This window comes from Pempheris klunzingeri, chromosome 8 (genome assembly GCF_042242105.1).
Source record: "Pempheris klunzingeri isolate RE-2024b chromosome 8, fPemKlu1.hap1, whole genome shotgun sequence".
Classification (NCBI taxonomy): Eukaryota; Metazoa; Chordata; class Actinopteri; order Acropomatiformes; family Pempheridae; genus Pempheris; species Pempheris klunzingeri.
In genome coordinates, this window is record NC_092019.1 from 2,574,509 (window position 1) to 2,587,652 (window position 13,144).

A 13,144-nucleotide genomic window follows, 5' to 3' on the forward strand; every position below is an offset into this window, starting at 1 on the left:
GAAGGTCACGTAAAGATTAAGTGTGATTGCATGAATTAGAAAGTATAGTAAGAAAGTATAGAGGGACCCCCCCTTCATACTAAACTCACAGAGGGGCCTTGAAAGGCTGCTGCCAGCTGTACAATCCTCTAAAAACACACTGTCTGTTGAATATCTCATTGATCCATCCGCACTGTCAGACATTGCTCTGCCACAGTATCAAAGTCAGCTAGCACAGCCACCAGCCACCCACTTTGCCCATTCACCAAACCACAACCAGGAACAGAAGTCAAGGAAGCAGGCATGAACAGAAACATCCATCAGTACTGTTAGCAGTGAATCCTGCTTTTCCTGTGTAGGACTTAGCACGATTGGCTGCCGGGTGCAGGTTGTATACGTAGCGTTAAACATGTTACCAGCTCCGAGCTTCTCATCCTGTTCCACAACAGAGGGCAACCCACTCACAGAAGTGAGTCGACCCAAACAGAGCCTGGTTGGGGCTGACTGTCATGTACCCAAGGTAACGTCATGACCAAACAGCACATCCCACAGTTTTCTGGGGGCGGGGCAAGCCGCCGGGCAGGGGAGCCTCTCTACAGTGCAGACCAGCACGGTGCCATGCAGACACTGTGCGTCCATCCAGTCTAAGCCCACAGCTTTTTGGCCCTCGGCCACATCTTCTCAACTGGTCAACATCTGTCCTGCTGGCTTTTCAAAGAAACAACACTGCTCTAGACTATCTAGTAAGTGAAATGCATGACATTTACATAAATCTTACATGTTTAATGCTCACTGCTCATAGAATCTGCCAGCTGGCTTTTATTGGGGTGATGTTACAGTCAAAGCAGTTATCGTAGTTTGACCTGGAATAATTTAAGTAATATTTGCTTCTTTCAAATCAAATTATTAAAATGCTGTGAAAAAAACTTTGGAAAAATTTGGAAATATTAGTAAGCATGCAGAATAAGTGAGCATGCAACCAGCCAAAAGGGGGATATTATCAGCTACTAAATCCTAGGAATGATTGAGATGTTTGTCGACTTTAAGGGTCACTTCATCCAAAAAACTCAAGTTTCAAGATATTCTGCCACTGACATTTCACCCTCCACCCAAAACTGTGGTGGCAGTGAAATGAAAAAACTAAAATTATAATAATGGTTCTCTGGAAATGATTCCTACAATAACAACCAAGTTATTTAAATATTACAACCAACCAAATATGTAGTTGTTAAATTAAAGTGCTACTTAGTAGTAAAAGTTATGTCGAGCTAAGTGGTGCCAAGGTTTTGGGTTTTTTTTTTTGCCTTCAAATTCAGATAAAAAAAAAGATCAGGGTCCATTTACTTGCTTTTTCTGGAGCTTTCAACCACATCACACATGGACTTTCTAAGTGGGTAGAGTTGCTCAGTTAACATCTAGTGACTCTTATGTTTTAAAAGGTGAAGTACACTGTTTACTGTATGGTTACTGAGAAAGAACCTGAGGTACGGATGTACTGTCTTTAAGATTAATCATACGATCACATTCACATTTAAATATTTCAAGTTTGATTTTTTCATTTTGTTCTAAACACAGTCTGACTTTGACTTTTAGAAAAATTGGACAGACTGAATTTGAGCAACTTTATTGCATTTTTTCATATTAGACACCTCAATGTTCTCTCTAAACGTATGAATCCTAGAAGATCTTAAATTTAAAGTTTTTAAATTGCACCATGTGAAGTTGCCTCCTGGGAAATTCAAAGAGGAATCAAACTGCAATATTTCAGTGTTATATAAATCTCAATTTGAAGTATTTTTTTGAATTCGAATGTCCCAATAAGGTATTTAACTGATTATTATTATTATTATTGCTAATGTTTAATTTAATATATACCTTAAATACTGGGATTTCTCATCTATTTTATTGGGATGGAGGCAGAAATATTAGCAGCATACTTTCAAAACGTGGCATATAAAACCAGAACTGTCTGCATGGTTAGATACCACTAGATGTTTTTTAATTAATTATTGTATTTTGGGTGAACTGACCCTCTTAAAGCAACACTGACTGTAGCAGCTAAGTCTTTTTGTTCTTCTGTAGCAATATTTGGATGCAAGGACATACAGACATCATGCTTTCCTACAAATATCAGTACCTGTTTTAAATATGTTGCATTTTCAATTGCTTTGGAATAAATGCTTATTTAAAAATGCAACATATCTCCCAGTTAATTAAACATTATAGACCATAGAGTTACTAAAGTGATAGCATTCCTTTTACTTTTACTTTTTTTTCTCAGTCTGAAGATGCCAGCTAGTTGAGAAGATATGGCATTGGTTTGGCAGAAGGAAACAAAACCAAACAGGCAGGGCAAGCTGCTGAGTTCACATTCTCATTCAGTCAAACCCATTTGATCCATCTCAAGCACTCTGGGAGGGAACACTTACCTGTTCGGGTGGCTGCGAATAGTTTGGGGAAAAGGGAGGGTGGAGAAAAGGGAGCATGCAGGAGCACCATCCTCATTCACCGACCACATCACTCAAATCCCACTCCGTCCATTCTGCTGGACTCTACCAGAGAAGCATCTAGCATCATGCACAGAGGCCCCCATGCATGGTCACGGGCCTGGTCAAAAGAGCAAGGTTGACCCCCAGCAAAAAAGTGGGACTTGTGCTAGAAAAAGGGGGGCAGGCAGAGGCGTCTACCTTGCTGCATGAGAGCTCCAACTCCGAACCAGAAACTATTTAGCAGGGTGAAATTGTTTTCCACTACATCCGAGTCAGGGTTGCAAGGGTGGGGGTTATACCACTCGTAGGGACTAAACCTGTGACAGTTAACAGAGAACACACACATATATGTTTACTGCAGTTGCAGAAAAGACACAGAAGTAGACAATAACAAACAGACCAAGGGTGGTTGTCCTACCTGGAATGACAGGGGAGAGAAAACAAAGGTTAGTTAGTCATGTCCAGAGAGGAAACACTGCAGATCATGATCATGCCTGAGAACACTTCCCAAATCAATAAGCAGTTCTATGTCTTCACGTACATACCTCGGATGTCTCGGCTGTTAATTGGATTAGTAAATTAAGAGTTTATTACATGAATTGCTGTAAGATATTGATTTGGATTTCTGTACTGAACAATCTATTAGTAGAGCCTAAAAAAAAATAAATAAATAAGGCCTCAAAAAGACTGCTCATCCCAATCTCTGGTGTGTTTTTGAATTTTGATAACATACAATAGTTGGGAAGTGGGCTCGAATTAACACCACTCATATTCCAAAAGTGGGTCCTCGTGTAGGAGTGCTCATATCAAAGGCAATTCCCTCAGTAATTTAATCGATGGGGTCTGAAAATAACTCCATTGTCAGCCCGAGAAAAGAAGTAATAATCCTTATAATCTTGGAGGAGCATTAATATTCAGCAGATCAAACGGTTCATTCCCATCATGCCCACGCCGGCCCCAGCGCTCCCCCTCACTCAAAGCACTCCTCAAGCAGAGAGATTTCTCATTTATTCATATTAAATAAAAGTGACATTACATTAGTAAAGGTTGATTGGTCTACAATTAAGCATCCTGACCTGATTTGGTTTGTGCTGGAGTAGAGGGGGAGCCGGGGCCCTATCTTGACTCAAGCTGTTTCACAGACACAAGGGTTTGCCTAATCAAATTGCAATGCATAACGTAGGCTTGTCTCAGTGTGGGCCTCTTTACTGTGCTGGAAGTCAAAGACGATAACCTCGAATGGATGTAACATCTGCATGGAGGATAATGCAGATGAAACTGCTGCACCGTCAGGTATAGATCAGACCCTATGGTTTGATCCATTGTCCTCTGGGTAAAACACAGTAGTCCTGGATTGAATACTGTAATACACTACTCAATATGAAGATGTATGGCCGTATTGATAAAATGACAGCATCATAACTGGGCTCTGTCATTGACTAATAGGCTTCGCCATTATAATGTGGTTAGCGGTGGCATTCCTTTTCACCCCTACAACACTCAAGAGGATATTGTGTAGTGTAGCTCAAGGACCTCTGAATGTCCCCTTATTTCTGCTTTAAGAGAATCCTTGGCCTTAAATCAATCCGTCTGCTCACTCAATTTGCCCCAGATTTGCTTGCTTGTCAATTTGCAATGCCAAATTGAGTTCAACTGATCTGCGACCTTGCTGTGGCGTGTGTGACTGTGTGACCCAACGCCTTGCACAGAGGTCTCAAAGTGTGTTTCCTCCAATCATGTCATGAAAAGCCAATTACTGCTTGCCATGAACATGGATGAGCGAAGTTGTCAGCGCCGTGCAAGATAATGGGAGTGGCTGACCGGACTGCTGCTGCTGGTTGGGGCAGGGGATGCTAAACCAATGCCATTTACAGGAGACAACACAGCTTAGCTGCTTGGCCTGTTTGCTGTCATTTTGATCCAATTACACTGCCCTTACATTATCTCAGGTCATCTGTGCTGCAGAGGGAGAAACTTTGAGCAAGGTCAGTGCAGAGATAACTGCTAACGAAAAACCCAGGAATTCACCAGCAGCGCAGATACAATGCGAGGCGTTTATCTGTGTAGGGGGGACAGGGTCATCCAGTGATGATATGCATGATAGCGCCAATGTCAGAGGAGATGAATCAACAAAGTCAAAATGGTCCTATGGTCCTGTCACAGGACGATAGATGTCTCATGTCTGTACATGAGCTTGTCGTTGTTATAAATTCTGCAGTGTTCACTAACAAACTAACTTACATTGCTGCCATTTTCCAAACATTGTTGGAGTATTTTAGATTTTTCCACACTTTTATTTCACCACTGTAATAGTCACACCAAATGAGCTCATTAAGAGTGCTGCTGCAACAGTCTAAATAAATATACACTAGGAAGTGCACACCGATTTTCCGATCTCTGTACTGACATTCGGTGCATCATAGAATAAAGTAAACGCGGGAAACTGGAATAGCCACCTGTCGTACAAAATACATTTGGAACTCCTTGTCTTTCACTTCAGGCAGCCGCTCGTTTGCTTCAAAATAACTCATAAGAGACGTGGAACTTGCGTTAATAAGATAATAGGAGCAGATACATTTTGAAACTTGGAAAAATACACATGATGCTCACTGTAACAAATGATCTAAAACAGTTTTCATGGCCTCATATTGATCATTTCCATGCTGTAGGATGAAAGGTGGAAATTAATTGCTGGCTCATTCAATTTCAAAATCATCAACCATGTCCAATATAGCAGTTCAAATGTGATGTACTGGCATGATTCTTGCAGTTTTGGGTTCTATCCCTGGAGCGAGCGCATCCAAAACCTCCTACTTGGAGGACTGCATGGTGCTTCAAGCACGTGACGAGGGCTGTGCCTTTAATATGAGCACATACTGACCCACGGACAGACAGACAGATTACACTTTGATGTGACGAAAGAAAGACTTTGCACACAGAAAAATAGTCTAATTTTGAACAAGACAGATGAGAACTAGATGTTAATAACACAAGTCATAATTATTTAGAAAAAGACAAGAAACATTCTGCGCATATATCCTGTCACTAAGCTTTACCTCTGCTTCTGGCTTATCTCAGAGAAATTCACTTGATGTGCAGGATGCAGAGAATTTGATTCCCCAAAATATAACAAGGTGATAATGCACAGGCTTTAGCAGGGGTGTGATGTTCTACAGTGTGTGTGTGTTTTTTTTTTCAGCTGTTTCATCACCTGCGCCAGAAGCAGCAGCAGTGCTATTGATGTCATTAGAGGGAACATAAAAGCAATAACAACCAGTAACATTGACATCAGTAACTGGAGATATCAGGGCAGGTGGTGGTACAACAGAGTCATTATGTGGTCTTAGTGGAGCACCCATGTGCTATAGGCCTACACAGGGCAAAGAGAAACTGCTCTAACTCTAGCACTGTGTACATCAGTCTTAGTAGGAAGTCTCTGTCAGTCTCTCGCTCATACAAACACACAGTCAGTCACACAGTACAGCGCAAACACAAGCATACATAGATAAAATGTGTAATGTGTACACACACATATAAAAACAGCATATAAATGCACAGTGGGATTAATCCTGTCGTGTAAGCCTTGCCTGTCAAACGTATGTGCTGGATCGTTTGGTGTCTGTGAAATGAGTGTGATCTCTTTACCTGTGAGTGATGCATGTGAGCAGAAGGTCCCCACCATGAAAGGATTCAGTGAAAGTCAGACAGTAGGATAAAGACGGTGTTTTAAGACTCTATATCAGACCTGGCTTTATAGAATAAGCACAAATCTCTAGACGTTTATTTTAAGCAAATACCTAAAAACTGTTCACATTCAACTGAGAAGCAACCTCCTCAAATTTAATGTCATGTTGCTCAGTGGCAAAATCTTGGTAGGAGCCCCTACCCTGGAGTAAGTAGTTTATTTTAAAACCATTATGTTTACCCGAGTAGCTATTGACCCTCTTAAAAATCCACTGACCTGCTCATAGACCAGGGATGGCCTGTTTTAAGGGTCATGGTTGGCTGGAACGTTAAGAGGTTAACCAAAGTCAAACCATAAATCCTGCTCTGTCTCTAACTGTACCAAAGCAGTCCTAACTGTGATTTGTAAGATCAGAAGACACTTATATGGGTAAAAAGTTCATAGTTTGTTCATTAGTTTAAAAGACTTGTGGAGACAAACATAAACTTTCAGGTTAAACGGTTAAAAAAAAAACTTGCATTTGCAGAAAGTGGGAGGATATTTGACTTGTGCAGGACTATAGTAGATGAAAGTAAAACCTAATGCCTGACAGCAAAGTCGAAACAAGTGAAAATGTTACTTTCACATCGTCCTGTCATGGCGGTCGGACGTGATCTCCATATTATTCTGTTCACACTACATAATCTGCCTTTTAGACTTCTAATTTTGGAAATGATGTAAGACTGTTATGTGCAGCAAAAACATGCAACTGTAGCCCAGCATGCAGTTGTGTATACAGGAAAAAAGAAGGAATAAAGTGAGGGGGAAATTTGTACACTTACCCAAGCACTTACTTATTGTGATATTAAATACAGATAGGTGCATATTCTGAGCCAACTTAGATGACAGTTGCCGCCTTTTATTCTCTTGTGTGATCATATCGCCAGTAACATTGGAAAACACATGTGCGTTAACATTAAAACTGTCGGGTCACGGCTGCAAGAAAGCCGTTGTCACCCAAAAGTTTTAGAGTTAACGTGTACTTTTCTTTCTCTTTATTTCTTCACCATGCATCAAACGGTAGCTACACGCAGGAAGGAAGGACAACCTGTACATTTAACATGCTCCACCAGCCAAAGACTTCTCTATTCTGTAGAGTAGATGAACACAAGAACAAATTACACAGAGCTGCTTCCATCTGTTATAGATACAACCCCCCACCAATCTGTCTAGATATGGTTAAAGTTAGCTGAGAAGTAGAAGCTCTAACCAAAACTTTATGAAAGTGCTTCCGTCCCAGATTGTTTACAGACTGTTTTTAGGCTTTCCTGCAGCTTCCTTATATAAAACAATACAACGCTCTACCCACACTCCCCTAAACCCCCACAGACTGACTGCATCCACCAGCTCAATATAACCCTTATGTACGATTTCATCACTTTCCAACACCAACACCGTTAGTCCAAGTCCAAATACACTCTCGAGGTCTTTAGAAATGTTTGCAGCAAACACGTTAAAGGCAATGTATTTAAACTCTGTAGCACCCCCTCTTGGGTTCAGTTTCTTTGAACGAGTGCTATGCCATTTGAACTCAGGTGGAATTAACTGCAGTGAGACACCTGAAATTGTAGGTCACAGCACTACTTATAAGAGAACTTTGGTGCAGAAAGTAGTCCAAAGCAAACCACATAAAAATAGCCCTAAATGTAAGTTTTTATTGGAAAAAGAGAAAGATGTTGACATCTGACAGCCAACACTTGCTTATGCTTTGAAAGCTGAGTGCAGCAACTTAGTCTGGACAGAAACGTTTGGCCAAAAGTTTTACAGGTTTTCAGTTGCCATGAACATCACAGGAGGTTAAGTATGACAAAGAGTACAGATCATCCTGAGCAAAGGCTACAAGGATATGAACTCTGCTTTTCCCGTAAAAGTCTCGACTCGAGACTCCATATGACCTGTTGTTGCTAATAATCGGAGACTATGAATCACAATAAGCAGAAAAAATTGGCAGACTATATCTCTGTGTGTCACGGTCGTGTTTGAAGCAAGGTGAAGGAAGCACGAGAAAAGAAAAGACAGCATGAACTCTGAGACACTGGGGACAGTGAGGGAAAGGTGGGAGAGGGGCAGCAGTGTTCACATCGAGCTCGACACATCCCACACACACACTTACGCACACATATTCATATGAGTGCACAACCTTGTCTCTCAGAAACAGACACACATCCCTCAAACCGCTGATAGGCCTACAACCTCTCTGTCTAAGGTCTGTGTTCCTGTATATGTCTGTGCCTCCCATGGTTTTTATTCACTGATACCAATGTGAGTGGATGGCGGCCCAGAGTAACCTAGCAGCCAAGCCAAGTACCAATCTGTATTACAGGCAAAAATGAATTCCATATGAATGCCTAATGGTGGAAAAGGACAAATCTTCATGGGATCCTTCGTGGTTAAACTGCATTAAACACATTACACAGCAATGATGGTGAGTCTGAGCTTTGATACATGACCATTGATTAGTGTCAGCACTGTCACTGTGTGGTAAGCTTTTACTATGAGCAAGTCAGAGTGCTCAGGATGCAGATCCTGTAATTACAGAGATTAGCTTGTTAGTCAAATGGGCGAGGCTGAGCAATGGCAGCTAAACATGTGTCTGGCTGTGTGTGAAGCTGTGATCACTGGAAGTGATATGTTACCTGGCTATGACAAACAGCACACAACTGACACCCAAGTAAGCCAGCAGAATATACATCCAGATATCAGGCGAGAGGGGGTTGAGGAAGGAGAAGACCCCAGGGTTGGTCCCGTTGGGCTTGCGGTACAGTATACTTATACCCAGCGTCATGAAGGGCTTGGAGAAGTCGATAACCTTCTCGCGCACGTATGTGATGGCGAGGGGAGCCACTGCCAGATCAGCTCTCTGCGAAGAGCAAGCATAAAAAGGGAAGAGCGATAGGCTATAAGTCACAGGGAGAGGAAGCATTTAGAGGCAATCAAATTAAGAAAACAGGGTCTTCACACACTACAGAATCTGTCCCAAGGCACTTAGCAAGAAATTTAAAGCCCTCTTTCTCTTTCCACCCATCAACTATACTCCTGCTACTAAACTCACCTTCCTCTCTCTGGAGCCTAAATCAACGTATTCCTTTATTTTCTTTACCTGCTAACCTATTTATTTTCTTTACTATCATAGCAATATACTTAATATGATGTACTGGGTGGTCTGGAGACGTGGTTGACGTGGAGGACAGGTTGCCGGCGCTTTAGAGGACGAACTCGGAGAGAACAAAGTCCTCTTCGTACCAATAATTCACTGCTCTGCACTTGTTGGACTGTAGGCCTACTTCTAATGCCTAATGCATAGTGTTTCCTGTTTCAGCCTACACACTGACAGCATCAAGACGGCATGTCGAGATGTTACATTAAGACAGGGGGTCAACACACACCACATTTCCAGGAAACTGAAATGATATCACATGTTGTTGACAGCAGTGGCCTGTGCATGTGCAGTAGGAATCAAATCATGTAACACTGAGCAACATGGCCACGGTGTGTTTTTCCTTTAAAAAAAAAAAAATCTAGACATACTTTAAAGACATACTGCTCCTGACCTATTACTAAACAGGCAGTGATATATCTTTTGATATCACTTGTAGAGACGCCTAAGTGTTTTAAACCACATTTTGAGTCGGGATATGACTCAATGAGCTCCACGGCTGCAAACTGTGATGACTTCTGGTCTGGAAGGCTCATGTTCGTACAGCATCAAGACAATTAGTGAGAGCGGAGAATTTATATAAGCAATTAACCTGAGACTCGGCCTCAAAGACGAGGTTTAATTTTTTTGGTTTTTATTTTCATTGTGGTGTTGCTGCAACGCTTGAGACATCTATAATCCCTTTTTTCACTGCTGCAACTTAAGAGCCTATAACTCCGGGCATCCAGTAACATAGCTACAACTTTTAAGAAGCTTGTGAGGATTTGGTGCTTAGTTCATCATTGCATTTCCACTGTATTTTACAAATCGAGACATTTTGGATATATGTCATCAAGAGGCAGAGCCAGACTGTCCACATCGTTTTTTAGTTAGTGGGTACGTATCAGACAACAGCTGTTATCATTATTGATTTTCTTTCACATTTAGATAAACACAAGACAGATTTGGTTATGCAAAGGCAGGGCTCTGCTGGAGATCGGCCAGTCCAACACTTTTCACTTTTCTATATATTCATTTCTAACCTCTGGTTCTGCTCTGTCTGAATGGCTTCCTTCCCCCTAACAGTAATTGGGTCTTAGAAATCTCTATTTTTCCAAAAAGCCGTCCTCATTGGTCTTCTTTTTTTGGTTGTGCCTTTTATACAATATTCCTCTAACGTTTCCTTTCCCAGTTTTAAAAGTATTAGTTGGCTGATCCATGCAGATTCTGTACTCTTGTGTTGTATGTAACTGTCCTTGTTTTGGTGAGACAAATCAACTTATGTTGGGTATCACCTCTTTAGCAATAAAATAAAATGAACCAGGCCAAGAGTTAGTGCTAACTAATACTAACACTTATCCTGCTATTGGAAAAGACAGACTTTATTACTTCTCTGAACTTGAAGACATCTGCTTGTTCCACACACTCTGATGTTCAATGAACATAAAAATGACGTATTGATGCTATGGCACAAACTCTTGTTGCATATATGTGTGCTTGTGGTTTAGAGATATAGAAAAGGGATGTATAGAGCCTACTCAACAAAGTCATGCTACCATATCTGGGGTGAAAACCGTGTTGTGCTGTTGACAGTTAATAAATCTCAGGCTATATTGTGACTATAAATGCTAAACATTCACAGCAAGGTCAAGTGGTTCATTTCTCAAAGATATATCCTTTTTGTCTTATGAAGGTTGCCATATATCACTTGAGGATAAATTGACTGAGCTCACTGCTCAGAGCTGTGATACATGAAAAGTCTTGCTGATATCAGCCACCTCTGAATTTATCCAAACTACTCTGAGGCAACGCTACACACTGCAAATACATCAGGATGCCTTAACTCCACTTACAGCATTAGAGAGACCGAAGAGAATTTTTCTAAACTCCTTTGACAGGATGTTTCCAACTTGCTCAACTCAATTCAGCATTTCTCCCTCAACTAAACTCCTTCTCTGTGAGTCCACACTCTCCACTTTTCTGAGGGCCTGTCTGCTGCAATCACCGTCTGTCTAGTCAAGCCAGGACCCTGCGCAAGAAGGTGGGCAAACCCATGCTGGAGATCATCTTGCAGGAGATGGGGGCTATCTTTCACGACAGACCATCACTGCACTGATCAGGAGCAGAAAGAGAAGACCAGTCTGGAGGAGTTAAGGGAGACTTGACCCCCTGTGGGTGCTGTTTCTAATGGGGTCAAGTATTGACTATCGGCCGTGCAGCGCCTGATATTTTTCTGCCCATGCAGTTTATCCTAACTGGGACTTTGTCAGTAGTAATGATCTACACTGTGAGCAGACTGTGTGTGTTTTAATAAGCTCTGTAGGGGAAAGAAGTCACAACAGAATCTATGCTACCCCTTGCATCACTGTACTCTCACACAGTGCTAGTTGTTACCACCCTCTTCTTTCTTATTCAACGTCTTTCCTTCTTAGCGTGCAATACTCCTGATTACACCTCATTCTCCATCATTTCCAGCCAAATATTTAGATGGCAAAAGGTCCTGTGACACTTTACACTGATGCTGAAACAAGTCATGAAACTAATAGTGTAAAGAAAAAGACCAGATGTGGAGCTCGGCTGTAAACCTGCTCCTCGCTTACTCCAAGAGTGGAGTGGAAAAATACCAATTATTACAATCCCTTGGTGAAATCTGCTTGCAGCACATGTAGCACTAGTTTTTAGGACTCATTCTGTTTATTAAACTGTGCATCTTTTATGGCACTTTGTTTTCTCTGCGACATCTCCCTGCTCTGGATTAATAAAACTTATCTTACATTTTAACTGCTTGTTTTGTCCACTCCAAAACCCAATGATGTGTTTGGTCATTTGCTTGATATATGACTTCAACATCAAATGATGGCACGTCGTCTGTTGTTTGTGTTCATCTGTCGTGACTGGAAGGTCTGGACAGGATTCAGACAGGATGTGACACTCAATTTGGTTGTTTTGTTTGCAGGTTTGTTAATCTTCTTCTAATTCTGCCAGTAATACTCCTGCTACTAATACTACTAGTACTGCTACTGCTACCACTACTACTGCTACTGCTACTACTGCTCCTACTACTACTACTACTACTACTACTACTACTACTGCTACTACTACTGCTACTACTACTGCTGCTACTACTACTGCTACTGCTGCTACTACTACTGCTACTACTACTACTACTAATACTACTACTACTGCTACTGCTACTGCTACTGCTACTGCTACTGCTACTGCTGCTACTACTACTGCTACTACTACTACTACTAATACTACTACTACTGCTACTGCTACTGCTACTGCTACTGCTACTGCTGCTACTACTACTGCTACTACTACTACTACTAATACTACTACTACTGCTACTGCTACTGCTACTGCTACTGCTACTACTACTACTGCTACTACTACTGCTACTACTGCTACTACTACTGCTACTACTACTGCTGCTACTACTACTGCTACTGCTGCTACTACTACTGCTACTACTACTACTACTAATACTACTACTACTGCTACTGCTACTGCTACTACTGCTACTACTACTGCTACTACTGCTACTACTACTGCTACTACTGCTACTACTACTGCTACTACTACTGCTGCTACTACTACTGCTACTGCTGCTACTACTACTGCTACTACTACTGCTACTACTACTACTGCTACTACTACTGCTGCTACTACTACTGCTACTGCTGCTACTACTACTGCTACTACTACTACTACTAATACTACTACTACTGCTACTACTACTGCTGCTACTACTACTGCTACTGCTGCTACTACTACTGCTACTACTACTACTACTAATACTACTACTACTGCTAC

At 41.5% G+C, this 13,144-nt stretch overlaps 1 protein-coding gene across 1 annotated transcript in view; it reads right to left on the bottom strand.

The window, feature by feature from the left end:
• The window catches only part of LOC139204760 (glutamate receptor ionotropic, kainate 2), a 202,458-nt gene that overhangs the window by 41,987 nt on the left and 147,327 nt on the right, over window positions 1-13,144 (bottom strand). The window contains exons 11-12 of the mRNA XM_070834752.1: window positions 8,829-9,052; window positions 2,667-2,785 (exon numbers count right to left, since the gene is read on the bottom strand). Coding sequence (XP_070690853.1) covers window positions 2,667-2,785; window positions 8,829-9,052 — 343 coding nt within the window. The remainder of the gene's footprint in view (window positions 1-2,666; window positions 2,786-8,828; window positions 9,053-13,144) is intronic.